This window comes from Temnothorax nylanderi, unplaced genomic scaffold (genome assembly GCF_030848795.1).
Source record: "Temnothorax nylanderi isolate EJ_2023f unplaced genomic scaffold, tnyl_v1.0 TNYL_tig0256_pilon, whole genome shotgun sequence".
Taxonomy (NCBI): domain Eukaryota; kingdom Metazoa; phylum Arthropoda; class Insecta; order Hymenoptera; family Formicidae; genus Temnothorax; species Temnothorax nylanderi.
In genome coordinates this window covers 245,919-270,465 of record NW_027249318.1, presented here as the reverse complement: position 1 = coordinate 270,465, position 24,547 = coordinate 245,919, and the positions used below count along the sequence as shown (strand labels likewise).

The 24,547-nt window shown below is 34.1% G+C and overlaps 2 protein-coding genes and 2 long non-coding RNA genes across 7 annotated transcripts; 2 read left to right on the top strand and 2 right to left on the bottom strand.

Annotated features, from left to right (window-relative positions):
- The first annotated feature begins 3,157 nt into the window (after positions 1–3,157).
- Positions 3,158–9,190, top strand: LOC139780014 (uncharacterized). Its single transcript, XM_071718546.1, has 5 exons — positions 3,158–3,804; positions 4,911–5,105; positions 5,201–5,320; positions 5,403–5,537; positions 5,615–9,190. Exons 1-5 carry the CDS (start codon positions 3,740–3,742, stop codon positions 5,886–5,888), a joined length of 789 nt encoding a protein of 262 aa, XP_071574647.1. The 5' UTR covers positions 3,158–3,739; the 3' UTR covers positions 5,889–9,190.
- Positions 9,191–9,504: 314 nt separating this feature from the next.
- Positions 9,505–18,539, bottom strand: LOC139780015 (uncharacterized). 2 transcript variants are annotated; one of them, XR_011720078.1, is made up of 4 exons: positions 18,210–18,539; positions 16,828–16,992; positions 10,483–10,922; positions 9,505–10,367 (listed from the first exon to the last, which is right to left on the bottom strand). It is a non-coding gene; the product is annotated as an uncharacterized lncRNA (long non-coding RNA). The 2 variants fall into 2 exon arrangements; XR_011720077.1 differs by lacking the exon at positions 9,505–10,367 and having other exon boundaries at positions 10,462–10,922; positions 18,210–18,535.
- Positions 10,917–12,739, top strand: LOC139780016 (uncharacterized). The gene is made up of 2 exons (XR_011720079.1): positions 10,917–11,179; positions 11,367–12,739. It is a non-coding gene; the product is annotated as an uncharacterized lncRNA (long non-coding RNA).
- Positions 18,540–18,743: 204 nt separating the features above from the next.
- Positions 18,744–24,001, bottom strand: LOC139780013 (F-box/WD repeat-containing protein 9-like). 3 transcript variants are annotated; one of them, XM_071718542.1, is made up of 8 exons: positions 23,859–24,001; positions 22,512–22,734; positions 21,958–22,117; positions 20,785–20,921; positions 20,478–20,704; positions 19,986–20,229; positions 19,640–19,915; positions 18,744–19,380 (listed from the first exon to the last, which is right to left on the bottom strand). In XM_071718542.1, the coding sequence occupies exons 2-8, from the start codon at positions 22,590–22,592 to the stop codon at positions 19,291–19,293; spliced, it is 1,215 nt and encodes a 404-aa protein (XP_071574643.1). In that variant the 5' UTR covers positions 22,593–22,734; positions 23,859–24,001; the 3' UTR covers positions 18,744–19,290. The 3 variants fall into 3 exon arrangements, with proteins under 3 accessions (XP_071574643.1, XP_071574644.1, XP_071574645.1); XM_071718543.1 differs by lacking the exon at positions 23,859–24,001 and adding an exon at positions 23,256–23,329; XM_071718544.1 differs by lacking the exon at positions 21,958–22,117 and having other exon boundaries at positions 23,859–24,000.
- Positions 24,002–24,547: the final 546 nt, after the last annotated feature.

Sequence of the window (24,547 nt, the reverse complement as noted above, 5' to 3'; positions counted from 1 at the left end):
CTGCAATATCACTCGTTCGTGTCTCGTGTCCCATTCTGGCCGTTTTTCGAGCAATGTATGGTTTAAATTGATCAGTTGTTGTCGGTAGCGATGCCCATTGACAGTTTCGCCCGGTTTCAGCAGCTCATAGTACACGATTCCTTTCTGGTCCCACCAAACGCAGAGCATTGTCTTCTTTCCAAAACAATTTGGCCGTGCCGTCAATGTTGATTCTTCACCAGGTAAAAGCCACGATTTTTTTGCGTTTGGGATTCTCTAAATATATCCACTTCTCATCGCCAATAACAATTCGATGAAGAAAACTCTTTCTTTCATGCCGCAAAAGCAAAATTTCGGAAGTGGCTCTTCGATTTTCCATCTGTCTCTCAGTCAACTCATGCGGCACCCATTTTCCTTCCTTTTGAATTTTTCCCATGGCATGTAAACGTTTGGAAATACCTTGGTGAGTCATGTTTAATGCCTCCGCAAGTTGATCTTGTGTTTGCGTATCATCTTCATCCAATAACGCTTGCAGATCGGCGTCCTCAATTGTTTTTGGTCTTCCGGAGCGCTCCTTGTTCTCAGTGTCGAAATCGCCACTTCTGAAGCGTTTAAACCAATCTTCACAGGTAGTTTTCGATGGTGCATGTTCGCCGTAGGCCTCCTCAAGCAAACGACGTGCTTCAGCTGCATTTTTTTTCAAGTTAAAGCAGAAAAGCAAAGCTTCCCGCAAATGCTGTTTATTTGGCACAAAACTCGACATCTCCGTTGTTAGAAAAAATATTTTTGCGTTGCGATATGTGTTTATATAACGACTGGTTATTGTTAACAGATGTCCAAGCTATAACTTCAGACAACTTCAGACATGTAAGTCGAGTACATGTGTTATTGGTGCCATCTATGTGTGAAACCCGGAAACTTAGTTGCGCACCTAGTATACGCAAGATTACTATAAGCTTCCCAGATAGCCAAATCTGTTCGAACAAATAATACCAAATACTTGCTACAAATTTTGGTTTCAGAAATGGTACAAATTTGCATCAAAATTTGTTTTATCAAATGTTGTCGACAAACTGCTAGCAAATACGTATCAAAACATGCGTACACAATTGACGCCAAATTGATACCAAATATCGAGCAAAGCTTAGTAGTACCTGATAACAAATTGGCATCAAATTGCCGCTAAAATTAGTTGACAAAACCTAACACCAAATTAATGCCAAATATTGAGCAAATTTTGGTGACAAAGCTTGAGAACAAATTGACGCCAAATACCGAGCAAAGCTTAGCAACTACCTGATAACAAATTGGCACCAAATTGCTGTTAAAGTTTGTTGACTAAACCTAACGCCAAATTGATGCCAAATATTGAGCAAATTTTGGTAACAAAACTTAAGAACAAATTGACGCCAAATACCAAGCGATGTTTAGGGACAATATTTAACTGCAAATTGGTGCCAAATACAGAGCAAATCGTGATAACACTGCCTGACAACAAATTATCAGCAAAAATCAGCAAATCTTGTAGTTATCTAACCATTTATAAATAACAAAATACTTTTTGAAAAATATTTTTTTAAAAGGCATATTAAATAAATATAATTTTTTTATTAATTTAAAATAAATCATTTTATACATATATTAAAAATCTTTACATTTATGACACATATTATTATAAAATGTAATATAAAGTAAATAAAATTATTAATTACAAAGATGTTACTAAAAATGTTACAAATATTGCAATGAATGCAAAAATGACATATAGCGTTTTCGACTGGAGCGAGGTTAACCCAACTCAAGTTATTTTCTTCAAGGATTGAACAATCACAGTTATTCTTCTAAAAAATGGAATAACCGTGATTGGTCAGTTATAAAAGAAAAGAACCTGAAATGGGTTAACCCTGCTTCAGTCGAAAACGCCAATAGTCTCTTCAGTCCTATATGACAAATTTTATGTGGATATTCTTTCCATCTGATCTATACAGAAAGCAAGCACAATCTTTTTCTTCTAGCTCTTATAGAAAAACAGCACATTGACTACGTTTACATGACACCGTTAATCGGGTTTTATAACATCGGTAGTTGTCAGGAAGACCAATCGTAATCATTCTTCAGAAGAATGGAATAGTTGTGATTGACCGGCCTAAGAACTACCGATGTTATAAAACCCGATTAACGGTGCCGTGTAAACGTAGTCATTGACATGGTTGTTATGCGAATTTCCACCATGCGACAAGCTTGTCACAGCCTTGTGTGCAATATGTTAATTCTCAAACTTGTACAAAAAAATTTTTGCATACGAAAATAACTGCGCAATCACTGATTAGTCTATATCTTTTATTAGACCTCAAATTATATACCAATCAGTGATCATACAGCGTTAATATTTACGTATGCGAAAATTTTTCGAGTTTGAAAATAATGACTACGTTTATACGGTCCGATTTACGCCGAAGTTATAACAATCGATGTTATAACTACTGACGTTAAATGCCATGTAAACGCACTTTTACGACGAAGTTACTACATCGATGTACATTATTTTATTTAACATTATTTTAATATTTATATATTTTACATTAATTATTTATTTACTGTAATAATTTGAAAAAAACGTTTATGTAACATTTATTCGACATTAATTTCATATTTATTTCACATTAATTATTCATTTGCAATAATGATTTGAAACAACGTTTATTTAACATTTATTCGACAGTAATGTAATATTTATTTTACATTAATTATTTATTTGCAATAATGATTTAAAGAAACATTTACTTAACATTTATTTAATATTAATATAATATTTACTTCAAACTAGCACCACAGACGCGCGCTTCGCGCGCGCTATTTAGCTTTAACATTATGCTATTACTATTACACTATTAATTTCTTGATACACACAACTGTCAAAATATACGATGACAGCTGCAAATGAAGTAAGCGCAGCGAGAAAACCAATCAGCATCGCGGAAAAGCGGCAACAATAAATTCGACTATCGACTTAACATGCCTTTTTTTAGAAAGGATATTATTTTATATTAATTATTTCATTATAAGAGTGTTTTATTATTTTTCTGTTGTCGTTTTGTTCTATAAATGCCGTTTTGTGGCAAATTTCCGCGTCACGTATCTATATAAAGCTGATACATATATTATATATGTATGTGTGTGTTCAGATATTGCGCTCGAATTCCTTCGCGTTTTGCAAACGCCCGATCGTTTCATTCAGATGGCGCGACACGTGAGTCGCCACTTTCAAAGCGCCCCCACCTCCTTCCTCGCTCTTGTTCAGTGTCATGGCCGCTCTTGCTGCGTTTCTTCGGACGAGACGAGTACGTTTTCCTTCTTTCGTAACTGATTGAGCTAAGCGGCACGTATTCTGGAGACCAACCGAGCGAGATTCGACTTCCCAAGGAGAGCTCACCGCCAGGAAAAGGAGAGCTTGAGGGAGGATTGAGGCGAGGAGTCCGGTCCAGCCATAGACTTATATAGATAGACCGGCCCCTGCCGTAAGAGCACGCGTAGCAAAATAGACGGTGCAGACATAGCCGTGGATATGGTCCTCTCTCTCTCTCTCTCTTCTGATCGCTTGGTGGGGATAGAAGTCTAGACTAGTGGGGGACTAGTAGGGAATAGGAATGGGTAAAACGCACACATTGCTCGTCAGTAGATGAAAGGCAGTTGGAGGGGAAGATACATTGACGTGCACACAGAAATTCAGCTGGTGCGACAATTCAAATAAGAGGAAATAATGGCACAAATATGCTGTATCTGTAAGAAAGAACTTGGTATGGAGGAAGATGTGACTTTTCATCGGTAAATATTCAATGTATATTATATTATAGAATAAAGTTAACCAAAAAAAGAACTGTTTTTCATACGTCTCCTCCGTGAGATTTGCAAGTAAAATATTTATTTAAAACATTTTCTCTGCACATGCAAAAGAATATTTGGAAATTGTCGTTCTTTATTATATGAAAAGAGTATTATATGAAAATGTCAAAATGTCTTAAAAAATTTGAAGATTTGAAGATTTATAATAACAATAAACCTTGTCATGTAAAAAAAAATTTTAAACTTATTTAGAACAATACAATTATAGATTCTGCTTTACGTAAAATAAATGTACTGTACTGTGTCTAAAAATGCCTTTTCCAACATATGCATGCGTTAGATTGGATTGTACGCGTAAATATTGCATTCGTGTTAAAAAAGTAAAGTTGAATATTGCGTGTTTGTCCACATGTATGTGTGTGTGATAAAAAATATTATTAATTTGACATACACATTGTTTGAGATCGTGACAATTCGTACCGAAAATCGCTTTCGGTTGCATGCCAGTGCATGCACGTTTTCAATAAATTATAACTCGCTTGAAATTTCGCCTTAAACGAGTCGTATTTCTGTCAAGTTATAGCATGGATTTTCTATTATTCGTATTCTGTAAAGTTCGCTAACGTTCGTTCGTCAACAACAAAGTCAAACCGTAACCGCTCTTACAAACAAGAAAAAAATCCATGCTATAAACATTGTGATCGAAAACAAGCAACGATCTCTTCGGATCGCCAAACGAAAATTTGTCGCAAGTACGATGACGTAGACCGCCGATGGTCAATCATCCTACCGAAGTTCACCCGCTTAGAATCACCGCTCGTGCAACCGCTTGAATAATACTCGCAATCCACTTTCGATTTCAAATCTGCTATTAACTTCGCTGCTTTTCGCTGTGACAGCTTAGGTGCGCGCTACCATTCTCGGCAAAATATATCTTTCTGTAAATAATTGTACATACTCAGACTTTGAATATATTTTGTTTTATTGTGTTTCTGTACTTGCTTTCTTTTGTGGTCGTTTTGTTACCTCGCGCTACCTCGCGCTACCGCGTGCTCTCGAACACACATTATTTTTATTTTATGTTCTAGTATACCGAAAAGAGAGGATGTAAAATTAAAATGGTTCGATGCTATAGGGAGAGAAGTCTCCAAAAATAGAAGAGTATGTAGCAAACATTTTCATGAACATTGCATCTTTTATACCTGCATGAAAAATGGAAACATAAAAAGATGTTTGCGTCCAGGAGCTATTCCTACATTGCATCTTACGAAAGAAATGTTAAGGTAAATTATAAATATTTTAACAAAGTATTGTTTATAGTTAAATTATACTGATTTTATAAATATGCAAGCAAATAATGTTATCTTATAATTTTTAGACATGAAAGTACTATTACCATAAATAACAATCTAGATTCTGAAAATCCAATTAATAAAAATCTGAATTCTGAAAATGTGGTTGATAAAAATTTAAATTCTGAAAATCTGATTGCACATGAGTAAGTATTCTATTCTTGTTAAATTAAATTATCAGTTTACCTAACAAGAATTAACAAAAACGTGTTTTGATTGAACAAACAGAGATAGTGTAAAAGTCAGGCAAGTACGTATGGACAGTAAGGATTACGAACAAGATTCCTTTAACCTTGTACATACAACATGTAAAACACAAGAAACTGAAAATATTCAAAAAGTAGTCAATAGAGCAATAAAAAGGTATAGTTAATATTAAAGAACGTGATAACATCTTTCGGTTATATTTTATTAATAATAATTGTGTTCTATATGTATAGAAAAAGTGAAAGTGGAGAAGTCAACCAAAAACGCCGTCGTCTTACAAATAGATTTGTTGGTGATTTTTGTCGTGATGATTTTACATCTGATCATAATTGGAAATTATTTCGAAATTATTATAAAAAAACATCACAAAAGTTAAAAGTTTTTCAAGCAAGGGATAGACGTAAAAGTAGAAGAATTAAAACTTTGAAGGATACAATAGTTCATTTGAAAAATAACGGATTGATTTCTAGCGAGGTTGCTACTGTTATGGATGTAAGTAAAATATGATGTTTTTAGGCTCCTGACATAGATCCGTATTCATAGCTGTGGGTGGTTGTCGTCAATCGCAACGTGGTCAAACGGGACGCTCCCTCTCTTTTAAATATAATTAAATAGAGTAGTAATAAAATAGAATAGAATACAAATGTAAAAAAGTAATATAGTAGAATAGCTCCAATAATATAATAATTGTCGTCCTGCGAAAACAAGGTCTACTTGGACTTGATATCCCTTGTACCTCGTTTATCCTTTTTTTCCCTTTTATAACACAATGCATTAGTATTAGTACGTTTTAAGGAAAAAACAATTTACAAATATAATAAAAAATCAGAAATAATGCTATATATATTCTTATTTGAAAAGACGTAAAAATGAAACTCTGTTATGAGTCCGAATCGTCTTAATTGATCAGCTGTACGCAGACCCATAAAGTGATTTATCGCCTGAGAATTGAAACATTTATGATATTTATAGTCAATTATATTTTGAGATTAGCTTTAGACGTTTAAGATGCTGTAAGCAAAGTATAAAACCATATTAACATTAGGGCTATTACTTATATCTTATATACAGTATAATAACATATATATAATATACTTATTATACCTATTACTTAAAATAATTTTGAAATATGAACGGACTATAAATATCAGTCAATGATAGCCAAAGTTTGATTCTCTCATTAGCTCTTTCATTTAATTATTATATATATATATATATATATTGAAAGAATTATTTTAATTCTGTTAATATGTTATTTTATTATTTTTCTTAAGTTAATTTGTTTGTTTTCAAAATTTTTTGTTTAGGCTACAATAAATATTTCAGCTGTAGAAATTATAAAAAATGTTCTGAGTAAAGGCCGTGTTACAAAATATCAAGAAGCTATATACATGACAATTTGCTGCCACGTTATTATTTTATTCAAATGCAGCTTATAATTATGTGAGATAAACATTTCAAAATAGATTACCTCATCCAAGAACTATAAGAAAATGGTTCAGTACAATTGATTTTAATCCTGGAATTACTATGCAAATATTGAAGTCAATTAAAAGTGTAATAGACGAAAACGAAAAAAGTGGTAAAATTCTACAGTTTGGAATACAAGTAGATGAGATGTCCATTAAGAAATGTGTTGAATGGGATGGTCGGAAATCTTATGGCTATGTGGATGTTGGAATAAATTTTGATGATATTGATGATGACAGAGAAACCACGTATGCTTTGGTTGTAATCCTCGTAGCTTTAAACGGTCATTTTAAAACGCCAATATCTTATTATTTTATTAGAAGCTTGAATGCTGAAGAAAGAGCGAATATTATCACAAATAATTTAATAATTTTAAGTGAAAATGGCATAACAAATATAAGATCGATCACTTTCGACGGTGCTGCTTCTAATTTATCAATAATAGAAAATCTTGGGAGTAAGGCCAAGGAAGATTTTAATAAAACAACATTTCTACATCCTATTTCGAAAGAACCCATACACGTTGTACCTGATGCTTGTCATATGTTAAAGCTAGTCAGAAATACGTTTAGTAATTGTGATTTTATCGATGACAAAGGTAGATTTGTTCTTTGGAAATATTTAGTAATGCTTGTAGACTTGCAAGAGAAGGAAAAAGTTTATCCTGGGACAAAAATCAGTAGAAGACACATTAATTTCCATAATGAAAAAATAAAAGTTAAACTAGCAGCACAGGTTTTAAGTACAAGAGTAGCCAATGCATTAATCTTTTTAAGTCGTATACATCTTGAATTTTTGGAAGCATCAGCTACAGCACGATTTTGTCAAATTTTTAATAATATTTTTGATTTAATGAACAGCAGGAGAAAATTTGGCAAAAATAAAACAGAGGAGTGCATAACTCTTGAAAACTTGCAAATGATGGAAAAAAATATTATAGATTACACTAACTATATTCAGTCATTACAAATAGTCGATAAAAAGACTGGTGAACGTATACCCATTTTGCAAAGTAAAAAAAGAGTCGGTTTTTGGGGTTTTATTGTAGGCATGAATAGCACGTTACATGTAGCAAAGTATTTATTTGAAAGAAAACTTATTACATATTTACTAACATATAAAATGTCTCAGGATCACATAGAGACATTTTTTTCAAGTATAAGAAGAATGGGAGGATTTAATAATAATCCGACTTGTCTTCAATTCAAAAGGTCATATAAGAAATTGATGACCCATGTTCATGCAATAGTACCAGAAGAAGGAAATTGTACCGTCCAAGATGAAACCCATATTCTTAAATTTGAAATAGAAACAAACAACGCGGATGAATTATTAGTTGATAACATTTTGACATTGTCTGATCACGATTATGAGTCTTCAAATAGTTGGTGCTGGAATGAATACAATTCAGAAGTTGTAACTTACATAGCTGGAGTTGTGGTTAAAAGTATTAAGAATAAAATTAAATGTGATATGTGTCGCCAAAGTTTAGAGACTAAAGTAACCAAATTTTTATTAATAAAAATAAAAAATAGGAGATTATTATTTCCCAGTGATTCAGTTATTAAAATTTGTAAAGTTGCTGAGCGTGTTCTTAGGCAACATAAAAATCTATTTACAGTTAAAAACTTAATGAATAGCCTTATATATAGCGTAAAACGTTTGTTACCTAATGATATCTTTAGTCATTTAGATGATTTTATCCAAATAACATGTGTTCTTGATACTCATAAATCTGAATTAGTACATCAGGTTTTGCATAAATATTTTAACATAAGATTATACCACGAAGCTAAAAACAGTGTAACAGATATAAAAAGAATAAGAAGTTTTCATAATCGATTAGTTATATTTGCTAATCAATAATTTCTTATATAAGTTACAATATATAATTTTTAATACCACGTTAATAGCGTTTTTACAGAAAAACATACATTTTTAATATAAAATATTGACATTTAAAAAAGTTGTTTTATGTTTTATGTTTTATGTTTATATAAAATATTTTTTTTATATAAAAAGTATGTTTATATGTTTATACATACAAGATATGTTTATGAAAGAAAGTCAACCCTAATCCCTCCAACCATGCACTTTCGTGTCCCACGCGTTTCTAACGTCGTTTGTTCCGGTCGTTTATTCCGGAAAACCAACGGCCGTGGGATAATCCTTCCCGCCCCTAAAAAAAATTGTTATAGTAGGGAACATCAGAAATTTCAGAGCCCTAGCTCATTTACTCCCGAAACGGCAAACAGTCAAAATCTCGTTAATTAAATGGCGGAAAAAACGTTGGAGGGATTAGGATTAATATGAATAAAACATGTTCAGAAACGTGCAAATTGCTTTTTTATTTAATGATTACCATTATTTACTTAAATTACATTACAATTATTTACTTAAATTATATTTAGTAAGTGTATTCCAATTGCTTTCAATATATAACAACTAACACGAATGCAATATTTACGCGTACAATCCAATCTAACGCATGCAATGTTGGAAAAGGCATTTTTAGACACAGTACAGTACATTTCATTTTACGTAAAGCAGAATCTATAATTGTATTGTTCTAAATAAGTTTAAAAATTTTTTTTTACATGACAAGGTTCATCGTTATTATAAATCTTCAAATTTTCAAATCTTTTAAGACATTTTGACATTTTCATATAATACTCTTTTCATATAATAAAGAACGACAATTTCCAAATATTCTTTTGCATGTGCAGAGAAAATGTTTTAAATAAATATTTTTACTTGCAAATCTCACGGAGGAGACGTATGAAAAACAGTTCTTTTTTTGGTTAACTTTATTCTATAATATAATATACATTGAATATTTACCGATGAAAAGTCACATCTTCCTCCATACCAAGTTCTTTCTTACAGATACAGCATATTTGTGCCATTATTTCCTCTTATTTGAATTGTCGCACCAGCTGAATTTCTGTGTGCACGTCAATGTATCTTCCCCTCCAACTGCCTTTCATCTACTGACGAGCAATGTGTGCGTTTTACCCATTCCTATTCCCTACTAGTCCCCCACTAGTCTAGACTTCTATCCCCACCAAGCGATCAGAAGAGAGAGAGAGAGAGGACCATATCCACGGCTATGTCTGCACCGTCTATTTTGCTACGCGTGCTCTTACGGCAGGGGCCGGTCTATCTATATAAGTCTATGGGTCCAGCGAGCAGGGCCCTTCCGATATTCTCATTTGGGACGCCATATTGGAAGATCGACATTGATCGTAGTAGTACAAGGGGCTCTGCAAGGTTAATTCTCGTCTTAAGATCTTGGAATTGCTCTCATTCTTGTGGCTCTGGTTTATATTCTAGCCCTAGAATTGATCTCGTAGACAAATGCAGAGGCCCCCCTCTCTTTTCTTTTCTTTTCTTTTCTTACTTTGATTTCAATCAGTAATCCAGACTCCTTAATTCCGCCCTGTAAGATCTGGTTAATTCTCGTCTTGAGATCTTGGAATTGCTCTCATTCTTGTGGGTCTGGTTTATATTCTAGCCCTAATGTAATTTTAATATATGCATTACAATTTTACACTGTCAAATAATAAATAATATCGTTTGATAATAATAACAACAGTATAGATACTATAGATAATAGTAACAATTTTATTACTTGACTTATTTCATTCTATTTTTGACAACTCGTATATACATTAATTGTGGCTAAGGTCTATACTATGTCATAGTGTAGATCTTAGCTACATTTCTGGCAAGTCAGTCCAAAGTATGCGGCTTTGTTCTCTATCCTTTTTATCTGTAGCAATTTTATTTCTTTTTATTTTTTAATTATTTTTTATGTATTATCTCTTATGTATCAGGTTTCTGAAGAAGACTAAGTATATAAAGTCGAAACGTAAAACGTTAATTGTATTTAAAATTTGTTTAATTAAACGAGATTTTGTTTTTAAATTTAAATTGATGACCTTTTTATAACTCGAGAAAATCAGCCAGCTTTCCATCCTATAGTTTATTTTGTACTGTTAGTTTAATTAATTTAGTTATATTTTTTTCCATTAGCATTCCATTTGTTATAGTGATTGTGCAGTAGAAAATCTGAAAAAATAAATGTTTTTAAAGAGTAAAGATAGTATATATTTTGAAATCTATGTATTTTATGTAAACATAACATTTAAATTTATTTGCAGTTTATTTTAGAACATGCCAAAAAACACCGTTTCATAAGCTTTCTAAGAAAGTTAAAAGGCAGAAAGTGAATGTTGAAGTTGTAGAAGAACTCAATTCAACAGATTCTTTAATTGAATTCGATCAGTCGCATATTCAGCAAGCACATGCTTCCGTTAAAAGCCAAAGTTCCGTAATACCAGATTTTCTTCATAATCAAAAAGAATCTGAACTTTCTCATTATTCTTAACTTTTTCATCATTCTGAACTTCCTCACCATTCTGAATTTTCTAATAATTCTGATCATTTTGAGTACTCTGAACACTTTGATTTCGAAAATAACGATAATTATAGAGATATATTTAACATTAACAGACACACCGGCAACAATAACGAGGCTCATTCAGATGACAACGATGATAATTCTGAAAACTGCGAGAATAGTGATGAGAATAAAAAATATTCGAAATGTTTCGTGAAAACAAGAGTTATAAAGAAGAGTTATAAGAGTATAAAGAGTTATACTCTTATAGTCTTAAAGAAGAGTTATAAGAGTATAAAGAATATGTAATATTATGTAATAAAATGTTTTATTCTACTTGCCGTTTGAATCTGATTAAGGCAAAATTGTAATATTAGTTTGAAATAGAAACAATTTAAAACAATTTAAAATACAAGGGAAATGCTTTAGTTTTATAACTATCATATTCTTGCAATATTAAAAATTTTACATATTCTTTCTTTGATTAAAATATTTCTCAAAATAATCTTGGAACTATTGATGAAATATCGTGTATTTTTTTATCTGTAAAAGTTTAAAGTTTTGTTTGAATAGTTTAAAAGTTTTGTTTGAACGGTTTAAAAGTTTTGTTTGAACAGTTTTTTTCTGCTGTATATTAATTTCTATTACATCAAACACTACAAAATTCACTTCGGTTGCTTGCACCTAAATGATGTATATTAGGGGAGACCGGGGCTCGATGGCACCGTTTTCACAATTTCGGCATTTGAGTTTTTATACAACTAATTGTCATGATTAAACAGTACTAATATGATAGAGAGAACCTTTCTCTACATTTTCATGCTAGGAACGCTCCTGTATACTGTATAGTTTCTTTGTAATAAGTAAAATACGAACATGCTGCATTGTAGCCAACTTGCCCCGATAGTAGGGTAAGTTGGCTATGCGACAAAAGTCCATGTTAAATTAATGAAAACGTAATAGAAATACAAAACGCGTAGCAGATGTACTTCTTGATAAAGATTGTATATCTTTTAAAGGTATTTTGAAGTAATGATCGAATAACAAAATGCTGTTGCAGAAAATTGTTAACTATTTTAGATGTATAGCTTTCTTCAATATAAAAATATTAATATAAATACATATCTAGCTTCTATCAGCATCGTAGGTAGCAAATCACATGCTCAAACAGGTCTCACGCGGGCGGCAACAACAAGTCAAGCTAAGCGTGTCTTGATATGAGCCAACATACCCCATCCCTACATACGTTTTGTATCAGTCATTTTATTACAATAAATTACTGTTGTTAGTCAAAATAACATGTCGTACAGTAACAGAAACTTTTCTTTTAACTAATGATACGTTACTTTGATTTACTTCTCAAGCTGAAGAACATTAATACGATATTTTGAAACGCTCGAAAATTTACTTGCCACCTCTTGAATCAGAGTTTTCTCTTTTTCTATTGTAATACTTGTTTGATTAAAATAAAACTTTGGGAAAAGTACCTATGTCATATAAGAAATATTTTGTGATAACTTTTCCATTGTTTTTTTCGCTATAAATACATAAACGGAACGCATTGCCAACTTGCCTCTTGTGCCAACGAGCCCCGGTCTCCCCTATTACGTAGCTTGATATATCTGCAATTCTGACAACAGTACTGCATTATTTCATCGTAATCGACGAACTAAGCACATTGTGAACATTTGTTTATTTTAATTTTGCATTCTTGCAAATAATAAATCGTGTTTCAAGTTTGAACTAGTTGTTTAAATATGCACGCTAGTTATTATTGTATGATTAAAGAAAGGAAAGTTAGTAGTATTAGGCTTATAAGAATATTGTTTTAGATGCATTTTCATAGAAATTATACTCGTGTTTTCAGTAAGATTCTATAAATCCTTATACCGGCCAATGCATTATCTGCGCACGGAGTATGTGTTCCAGGCATTATATAAGATTCTCGAGTGTTTACAAATATTGTATGTGCTGTTGACAAAGTTAAATGTTTGCATATGTCAGTAAATTCACATTGTCCCACACAGCACCGAAATATTTTAGAAAGCTTTCAAAAAGCTGTCAATAAAATATGAAACCTTTCAAAAAAACATTTCAGACATGTTTCAGATATGTTTCAGAAATATAAAATGTCCGCGAAGCTGAGATTTCAGAAATATTTCTGAAATGCTTCAGAAATATCTCTGAAATGCTTAAGAAATACCTCTGAAATGTCTAAGAAATATCTCTGAAATGCTTCAGAAATATTTCTGAAATAATTCAGAAATGCTTCAGAAATATCTCTGAAATGCTTCAGAAATATCTTTGAAATGCTTCAGAAATATCTTTGAAATGCTTCGAAAATATCTCTGAAATGTTTCAGAAATATATGGAAACTATTTCAGATACTTTTTCTCATATCAAATTGTTCCGGATCACCCTGTATAGGGTGATCCGGAACAATTTCCTGTCCTTCATAAATCATATTCTTCATTATAGTCATGATTTTGCTTCGCCGGAGGCCTGCTTATATTAGATCCCAACTGAAATTTACTTACGAGTCAGTCTTACCATTATGCGCCGCCTAGCGGCGTCGTTGCATATTTCTCTGAAATGTTTCGTAATATTTCAGTGAAAAGGGTCATAAATGATTTCGATGAAACGTTTCAGAAATACTTCTGAATGATTTCAATGTTACATTTCAATATTAATTTCCAAGTTATCTTTTGGAAAGCTTTCAATGATATATGATTTTGATGAAACGTTTCAGAAATACTTCTGAATAATTAGCAAAAAAATTATGTTCGACCCAACTGGCAAATTTTATTGTTCACAAAACGCTACGTTTCGACTGCAGATTTCGGTTCTTTTCAAGCGTATAGAAACTCACAAATATTGTTAGTCAGACATAATGCCCAAACTACGCCGAATCTAAAAACTAAACATCAAACATTGTAGCACGCAACAATAAGTATAAGTCTAAAAATAATTATATAAATCAAAACTTACATATTTGTGCGTTAAATTCACAGGAGTAAAATACAATTTAAACGGCATTTTCGTTATTCGTTTATGTCGAAGGGCATGTAAGAGCCGTGCGGTGGTAAAATTTTAACTGACGAGAACAGACAAGTAATAAACAAACCAATGACGTCAATATTAAAAGCCAGGGCGTGGAGAGGGAAACAGAGAAGGAGATAGAATTACGTTTATTTTATGATATGTTCGAAGAGATGTAAAGATCGCAATGCTACGTATATTGGGCAGACAAAAAGACATTTGTGCACACGGCTCAAAGAACACCAGAACAATATCAGAAAACCGGCGAGCAAGCATTCTGTAGTGAGTGAGCATGATTTCGATTGGGGGAAGCCAGAAATAATACATAAGGAGAGACAGAGATTAGAAAGAGGGAATTAGCGGAGATGTTTTTTATTAAAAAATTTAATGACACCATTAATTTACAAAAGGGCACGGAGAATCATAACGCTCTCTACGAACATATCATAAAAGAAACGTAATTCTATCTCCTTCTTCTCTGTTTCCCTCTCCACGCCTTGGCTTTTAATATTGACGTCATTGGTTTGTTTATTACTTGTCTGTTCTCGTCAGTTAAAATTTTACCACCGCATGGCTCTTACATGCCCTTCGACATAAACGAATAACAAAAATGCCGTTTAAATTGTATTTTACTCCTGTGAATTTAACGCACAAATATGTAAGTTTTGATTTATATAATTATTTTTGGACTTATACTTATTGTTGCGTGCTACAATGTTTGAGGTTTAGTTTTTCGATTTGGCGTAGTTTGGGCATTATGTCTGATTAATAATATTTGTGAATTTCTATACGCTTGAAAAGGACCGAAATCTGCAGTCGAAACGTAGCGTTTTGTGAACAATAAAATTTGCCAGTTGGGTCGAACATAATTCTTTTGCTAATTGTTAATTATTCACTGGCGATTCAAGTTTTTACTTCTCCGTTTTTACTTCTGAATAATTTCAATGTTACATTTCAATATTATTTTCCAAGTAATCTTTCGGCAAACTTTCAATGATACGTATTTTAGACATTACGTACGAAATATTTCTCTGAAATGTTTCGTAATATTTCAGAAATATTTCAGTGAAAAGGGTCATAAATGATTTTGATGAAACGTTTCAGAAATACTTCTGAATAATTTCAATGTTACATTTCAATATTATTGTCCAAGTTATCTTTCGGAAAGCTTTCAATGATATGTATTTTGACATTACGTACGAAATATTTCTCTGAAATGTTTTGTAATATTTCAGAAATATTTCAGTGAAAAGGCTCATAAATGATTTCGATGAAACGTTTCAGAAATACTTCTAAATGATTTCAATGTTACATTTCAATATTAATTTCCAAGTTATCTTTTGGAAAGCTTTCAATGATATATTATTTTGATGAAACGTTTCAGAAATATTTCTGAATGATTTCAATTTTACATTTCAGTATTAATTTCCAAGTTATCTTTCGGAAAGCTTTTTGAAACATGTTGTGCTGTGTGGGGTATAACATTTACTGTAATTAATATATAATTAATTATTTTATTGCCACCGTTAGATTTTATAAATGTCTTATAATGTTTTATAAATATAAAGATTTCTTTTAACATATGTATAAAATAATTTATTGTAAATCAATAAAAAATTATATGCTTTTTATAATTTAATGCTTTTAATTTTTCCTAAAAAAAATATATTTTAGTATTTATTAATGGCTACGTAACAAGGCTTGCTGCAATTTGGCGTCAAGCTGTGTCATCAAGATTTGCTCTGTATTTGGTGCCAATTTGCTGTTAAGTATTGTTCTCAAATCTTGTTTGATATTTGATATTAATTTGGCGTCGGGTTTTGTCAACAAACTTTGATAGCAATTTGTCAACAATTTGCTGTTAGATTGCTGGCAAGCTTTGCTCGGTATTTGGTGTCAATTTGGCGTCAAGTTTTTTCGTCAAGGTTTGCTCGCAATTTGGCACAAATTTGCTGTCGAGCTTTTGTTGGCAAGCCTTGTTTACAATATGGCGCAAATTTTCCGTTGAACTTTTGCTGCCCTGTTCTGCTCGAAATTTGGCGTCAATTTGGTGTCAAGTCATGTACACAAGCTTTGCTAGCAAAACACAAGCGTATTGCAGACACAGATCGCACCGGATTTGTCGACAAGTTTTGCGCGTATTTGGTGTCAAATTGGTTACAATTTGCTGACAAATTGTTTACTGGGTTCTTATAAGAATTTCAACTTTTTATTTCAACATTTTTTTTCTTGGTTGAACTATATAATGACTTCATTCAAGCAAATTTTCTTCGTTTAACGCAATATTTCATTTCAAGATTTCCATGTTGTTGGAACTTTAAACTAAATATATTTTCAAATCAAGAATATTTTTTTTTCTGTGTGGGCGTAGCATCGCAGTGCCCACTCTATACTTATATCTCAGTGGATGTAAGCAACGAGCTGCATATGCTTGTGTAAGTTTGAGCCTTGGCGTAAAATAGCTTATAGAGTATTTTGTTTATTCATCTAAATAATCGTGCAAGCTATAAGGTGCTATCAACTTTAGCAACTAACCGGGACGCAAAAGTGAGTAGCTAGCATACGGCCATATGTAGTTAAATCGCGCTTTCCACAGTGACTCATCTATGCATTTAAAATCTGGTAGAATTGTTTGCACACTAAGCTCAAACTGTGTACTACCGTCCTCGCGTCCAGGAAGGAACATATATGCAGGAATATCTGAAATGCAGCACAATAAAATAATTAAACGCACAATCAGACAAATGTTACGGAAGGGATGGAGACAGAACGAAAGAGAGAGTTGACCGTCGCTGGTTCAGCACACTTTATCCCATCGACAAGCAACTATACTGTACACTGTGAGGTGTAATAATGTGAGCGCGCTGTAATCCACCACCCCATGGTTCTCCCGAAATGGGAGACGGGTGATCTGCGCAAGCCCGTCGATCCGCGATCCGCGATGATCGACGAGACTGAGCGAGGCTCGGCCTCGTTCTCTTTCGTTCTGGGGACTCCGAGCTGAACACACCTTCGAAGGGCCCAGACAGCATACTCTATATACGGGCCTTGATACGACGACCGAGCGGTCTGAGGATCTATGGGACGCGGATTGTGATGCGATCGAACTGACTGCGGGGCTCAATACGGCCCGTCCAGCATTTTACCTGCGACTGGAGGAAAAGGTAGCGAGGGTCCCCGGAACAGGCGAGAGAGCCAACGAGGGAAGCGCCGTATAATCTAATCCGAGTACACAGATGAGTATCTCACGGTCTTTAATGTAATTCGGAATCATAACCGGCACACGTACTCGGGGATTGGAATGACTCGAACGCCACGTAAATGTATCTCTCTATTTCATATGCTGTGCCGTTGATAAACAGCTAGGTTATTAGTAGTCTCTGAATGGCAACATATCCGCGTACATTTTATATATTGACGACCATCTTCGGCGTAGAGTGCGGCGAGCAGTAATTGTGAGTGAGCGTATGTATTGAGCGAGAGTGCGTGTGTGTGAGCGAGCGTGCGTATATGAGCGGTCTCCGAAGAGAGATAGTTGTAGTCACCGGAATTTCAAATAAAACTGCGGATATGATAAAATGAATGTTTCGATCGGATAAATCCCCGTCCCCTCCAGTTAATCGAGTCATCTTATTTCATGTTTGAGTAAGGTTGAACTAAAGTAAGATCTTACAACACTTACTGCAGAACTATTTCGGAATGGATTCCGATCGGAATTATTCCGTTTCCCTTAGAAAACACAATAGAAATCTAGGAAATAACTAAAAAATTCCGATCGGAATCCATTCCAAAAAGTTCCATAATACGTGCCCTGAAGAGTTTTATAATGCGTGCCCTGACAGATGAAATGACAGCGACGACTTAAAAAAGGAATTTCATGCACGTTATCCCTGTGGTTTTCTTTCTTTTCTGCAAACCTCTACCGGGAGATTCAGCAGTGATAGTTGTGCATTTTCCTCGCCATCGTGTGCGCAGCTTGCATTCTCGTCATCCATTTTTTCTCGCACCGTGCGAATCTGAGTATTTTCATTCAATCTGCTTGAGAATGACGCGGTGGTTCAACAAAGGCGACTGAAGGTGGTGTAAACACGGAAGAATTCCCATACATCGTATATCCAGTATATTCACGTGCAGCGCTTGTGACCCGATCACCCGACGCCACCTATATATATTATACGGTGCGAGTTATACGGGCGTCGCGAAAGATGTGTACGTGTCTCGATCGATCTGCATTCAACTCTTTCATGTAGAAAAAAATGATTAAACTTGCTTGTTTATTTAACAAATTTAATTAACGAAGTCCAATGACGTAAAGGATTCCGACAATAGGAACGTAATGCGATACGTCATGCGACGTTCTGGAGAATTCGAAATCCATCCCGCGTCCACGGGACCTGCGACGATTCGGGAGAGGTATGAGTCTCGGTGAACGGAAAAGAGATAAGGAAAAGTATCTGTTACTCGAATAAACGACTTGTATTTCATTTATAAATGTTATAAACAAGCGTATTTGAAGAATCTCTAAACGTCGTCGCTTAACTCAAGTCTGCAGGCGCACAATTTCATGCGAAGGAAATGAATAATAATAAAATATAACACACCTTGTCAGAAAAATTTGTAAAACAACAAATAATAAATGATATGATATATGACATAATGGCATTTAACTATAATATAAAAATATATTTGATCTTATTCTTTTTAACATAAAAGAACTAATCATATATAGGCTATAATTACAAAATAAACTTATAATTATAGCCTATCTATGATTATCACGCAGTTTATAATCACAACCGATGTTAGTGAAACTTTTACTAAAAGGAATTTCCAGCAAAACGATACGTACTTCTATTAGAACGGTTCCTATACGTATATTGCATTGTACATCGAGGAGACGCGTTAGAACAGTATTTTAGTAAAAACTGAAAACATACATTACATATCGAAGAAATACAACTGTGGAATAGCTATAGAACACATATAGAAATTCTCCGTTTATTGATGTTTCGTTGAACACGTCAATTTCGGGTGCCATACCTCGATACCTAGGCCGGATACCGCGAGAGTGTCATTCAGGTAGTCCATCTGCACATAAAAGGCACGAATATTACATACAATATCTAACAAAATTCACGATATTGCAAGATAAGACTTGTAAGTATGTTGTTAATTTTAAGGATTTTATTTACATACAAAAGACAACGATAAAACCTAATTTCAAAGATTAAATGTAAGTAAAAATTTAATTGTTAAATATTTTTTCATTTTACACGTAGACGTTTAACGAATTTTTTCTTCAAAGTCAATGATACGGTATTTTCGGCAAATTTTACGCGATACTCACGCTGAAGATATGTTTGAACTTTGAACGTAAAGTAGCGATGGGCTTCGGCGGATCCGAAAGGCTCGAAATTCTGACGGTGCCGTCTATGGAACTCGTTATCAGGCATCCGTGCGTGAGATGCACCTCCGTTATCCCTTTCGTATGCTCGGTAGAATAAGATTTTACTAGCTCAAAATCGTTATTTAGATTTAGCATGTGCAACTTCGCCTTGTGGTCTCCGACGCAAACCCAATCCCGTCGCATACTCATGCACGTGGGAAGCGCTTGATCTGGAATCTAAAAGGTACACTAGAGATATCGTAACCGCGTTTCTTTTCTCGATGTTAAAAATACGGGATGACATTACTGTGATAGATTTCATGGTCCGTCCGGCTCTCTGATCCCAAACGGATACCGTCTTGTCCAGGCTAGCGGACAGGATGTATTCCGTGTTCATGGCCAGCTTAGTCACGCGTTTGATGTGGGGTCGATACTGGCTGATCGGATTATTACTCGATCGCGAATCGAACACGTATATTGTCCCGGAGAATGCGCCGCCGATGATGGCGCACTGCGGACAGGATGACAACACGCACATCTGCTCATTTGGCCTGTTTCAGTAATATTTAACGTTAATAAAAAATGATACGCACGAAATGGTAATATGCAGGGTTTAACAAGTGAATCTTAGAATTGCATTTCCTAATTATCTGTCTCGACAAGGGAGACACAAAACGCGGTATCTGCATTCGAATAATTTGGAGGGAAACGATTATTTCTCTCACAAACAGGAATTATCTTCCCTGCTCGGTCTTCTTATCGCGAAGCTGCCGAAAGGAACAGTTTTGCTATCGCATACATCTCGTAAGTTCTCTGATGGACGAAACTGGTGTTGGTGAGCATCCACGATTTCACACTCCGATCGCAACCGCAACTGTAGATCGTGTTGTCTATCGCTGTCAGACCGTGGATCCATCCGTCATGCGCTAAATCGGTGCGGACTCTGTTCCCGATTTCATAAGAGGGTGTCTCGCGTTTCCAGTAAACCAGGTCGAACTCTGTTCCACCAATACAGATGGTTCCACCCTGAAAATGAGAATCATCATTATATCGTTTTTCACAAGGAAAGATGTCCAAAGACACTTGGCATAATATATACTACCTACATGCATCAGTAACACAGCTCTGATGTAATGTGGGTACATGTTTATCAATTTTACCATAGAATCCTGCTGTTTCCATAGCGCTATTTGTTTCTCGATCGCAAAGCACGACGACAACCAAAACAGTTTGTCGGGTCTCGCTGAAATGACACGTGACTTTATGTAACTGACTAAGAAATATGACGAAAGCTGCTTATTCGTACTATAATATTGAGTACAAAAAGAATGCATGCACATACAATTATTTAAGTACAAATAAACTACAAGCACATTCTTGATACAGATCTATTCACGTTTTTACTTTATGTATATTAAGTTATTGAAATAAATGGAGCTGCTCAAGCTTGCTTCATGCAATTTTTTATAAACTAGACCTCTATACAGGCGCGCGCTACCGTGCGCGCTCTGATTAAATAACACATATAACACATTACGTTTAAAATAAATTTGCTTGTTTAATAATAAAAGAGAACAAGACCGCTATGATATACAATCGAATAAGAATACAAGCCATTTTCGATCTAAACTTAGATCTTAGGCAGCTCAATATTAATTTCCGTGCATATGTATTATTTATAATACATATACATATATTATATGTATATATATTATATATGTATATGTATTATAAATAATACATATATACGGAAATTAATATTAAGCTGCCTAAGATCTAAGGTCAGACCGAAAATGGGTTGTGTTCTTATTAGATTACTTGTATTTTGTAGAACACGCTTTTTTTTCAAGAAATGAAATACTACGAAATAAAATTTAACGCGATGTAAGCACTGAGATATAAGTATGGAGAGAGCACTGGTTCGGCTGACGGAGCTGAGAAAGAGGAAAATTCGTGGGATCGCTGTCTTTGTCATGCAGTTCGTATGACAAAGACAACTACATCTTTCTCTCAGTAATATGCGCTTGCGTCTTGTACAACAGAGAAAGAGAGGGATCTCACAATATCTATTTGTCTCAGGCTTGTTTTCCGCCTGATGGGTGCAGCATCGCAGTGTGCCCACTCTATACTTATATCTCAGTGGATGTAAGCAACGACCTGCACATGCTTGCGTAAGTTTGAGCCTTGGCGTAAAATAGCTTATTATAGAGTGTTTTGTTTTATTCATCTAAATAATCGATCGTGCAAGCTATAAGGTGCTATCAACTTTAGCAACTAACCGGGACGCAAAAATGAGTAGCTAGCATACGGCCATATGTGTTTAATTCGCGCTTTCCACACTGACTCATCCTTTAAAATCTGGTAGAATTGTTTGCACACTAAACTCAAACTGTGTACCAGCGTCGACGCGTCCAGGAAGGAACATATATGCAGGAATACCTGAAATGCAGCACAATAAAATAATTAAACGCATAATCAAACAAATGTTACGGAAGGGATGGAGACAGAACGAAAGAGAGAGTTGACCGTCGCTGGTTCAGCACACTTTATCCCATCGACAAGCGACTATACTGTACACTTACTGCAGAACTATTTCGGAATGGATTCCGATCGGAATTATTCCGTTTCCCTTAGAAAACACAATAGAAATCTAGGAAATAACTAAAAAATTTCGATTGGAATCCATTCCGAAAAGTTCCATAATACGTGCCCTGAAGAGTTTCATAATGCGTGCCCTGACAGACGAAATGACAGCGACGATTTAAAAAAGGAATTTCATGCACGTCTACGTGAAATACGAAAAAATCGACGTTTTTCTTTCTCTTCTACAAACCTCCACCGGGAGACGCAGCAGTGATAATTGTGCACATTCCTCGCTGTCGTGGGCGTCGCAGCTTGCATTCTCGCCATCCATTCTTTCTCGCACCGTGCGAATCTGAGTATTTTCATTCGATCTGTTCGAAACTGGCCCGGTCGTTTAACGAAGGCGACTGAGGGTGGTGTAAACACGGAAGAACCGCTGCATCCGGTGCATCATACATCCACGTACGGATCCTCTAGTGGGGGATGAGACAAAGCTGCCATTAATGGGATAGCGGAAGTGACGGCAGGCATTATCGAAAACATGTCTACATTAAATTCAATTCTAATTGAGGAATTATTTCAATTAAATTGAAGTAAATAAATAAAACTTAATTAAATGAAATAAATTCCGTAAATTAAGAAATTGAGTAAATAGTAACAAACAATATAAGTACTGACAAATATAATTTATAAATGCAGTAAATAATGCAATAAATAATTTTTTTTATAAATTTAAGAGTTTTTATATTAATTTAGCAAATTTGTAAATTCAATAAATAAAAACAACAGAACAATATTGAAAATAATTTTTATACTAAAAATGTGTTGACATGATAGTCTAAGCTTATATTTATTAATATTATAATAGTTAATTTGATGATTTATAGTTGAGGTTATGTATTCTCTATATATATATTCTCATTTCAGTATTAAATGATAATATAAAATCACATTTAATTTTAATAAAATTGGATTTATTAAGTACAATGCTTACACTTTTATTTTTTCTCTTGCTCACTTTATCAGTTATAACACAGTATGTACAGTTATACTGTGGTCATATGTCATAAATTGACATATACTATACACTATCTTTACTAAAATATACTCAAAGCGGAAATATCTCATTAATGGCGGACGACCAATCCGCATCCTGCAACCTCGGTGTCCTTTCCCTCACTACCCAATCAGCAAAATAATATTTAAAAAATGTTTTTAAAAAACATTTAAAAAACATTTTTCAAACATTTTTAAAAACGTTAAAAATAATGGGATAAGTTCCCTTTTTTTCATTAAAAAAACATTTATTTTAATGTTTAAAATAATATTATTTTAACGTTTAAAAAATATTATTTTAACGTTTAGAAAAATCTTATTTTAACGTTTAATAAACGTTTGTTTTAACATTTAAAAAAATGTTTTTTTAATATTTGGGAAACGTTTACATTGAAAGGTTTTACATTCCGCGGCTCACCATGTGCATTCAACGGTACATACGTTGCTGTAAGAAATTTAATAGTTATGCAGGAAGTCTTTGCGGGAGGGCAATAATGATGTTAGAATTAAACTTTAGAACTTTATTATATCACAAACCTACCGGCACACAAATAATGGGAACGAAGAACGAAGTTACTATGGTTGCTACACATCCGCACGCTCCGCCATAAGTCACCGACTGCCCGACACGCGCAAACACGTCACGTCCACAGAACATAAGCACGTCGCACGTTGTCACAACTCAAGCGACCAATCAAGCGCGCCGAACCGACGTACGCTATTAAGGGGATCCTGGAGTGACAGCGACAAGGCATAATCGGTCTAAGCAATATCTTTGAATTGGCTGAACAGAATGGAAAATCCTTTTACACGATTAAAGTACGCACAAAAATGTAGAGGGCTGTACATGATTTTTTCTGATAAACTAAAAAAAAATTTTATTTTTATAAATATTGTCTTCACCTGACGACAATATTTGCTTTATACAAAAATTCTGCAGTTTTTCTATAGAAAATAGTGATGCAGCCCTCTACAAAAAACTGTCAGGAATAATATCGTGCAATTAGAAGTAAGATTTGAAGCCTAAAAAAAAAGATATTACTTAGACCAGTGGAAGATGCAAGGTTAGGTGCTATCCTTGTCTATATCCTTGTCTATACAAGGACAGATATAGTCGGTGAGCACTTTTTTATCGACGCTGATCGAGTTCGCTTGCGGCTCCAGCATCCCCTTAAGGCTGCGTTCGAAAATATTACCCGGGTACAGACGGGTATACTTCCTTTTCCTTCT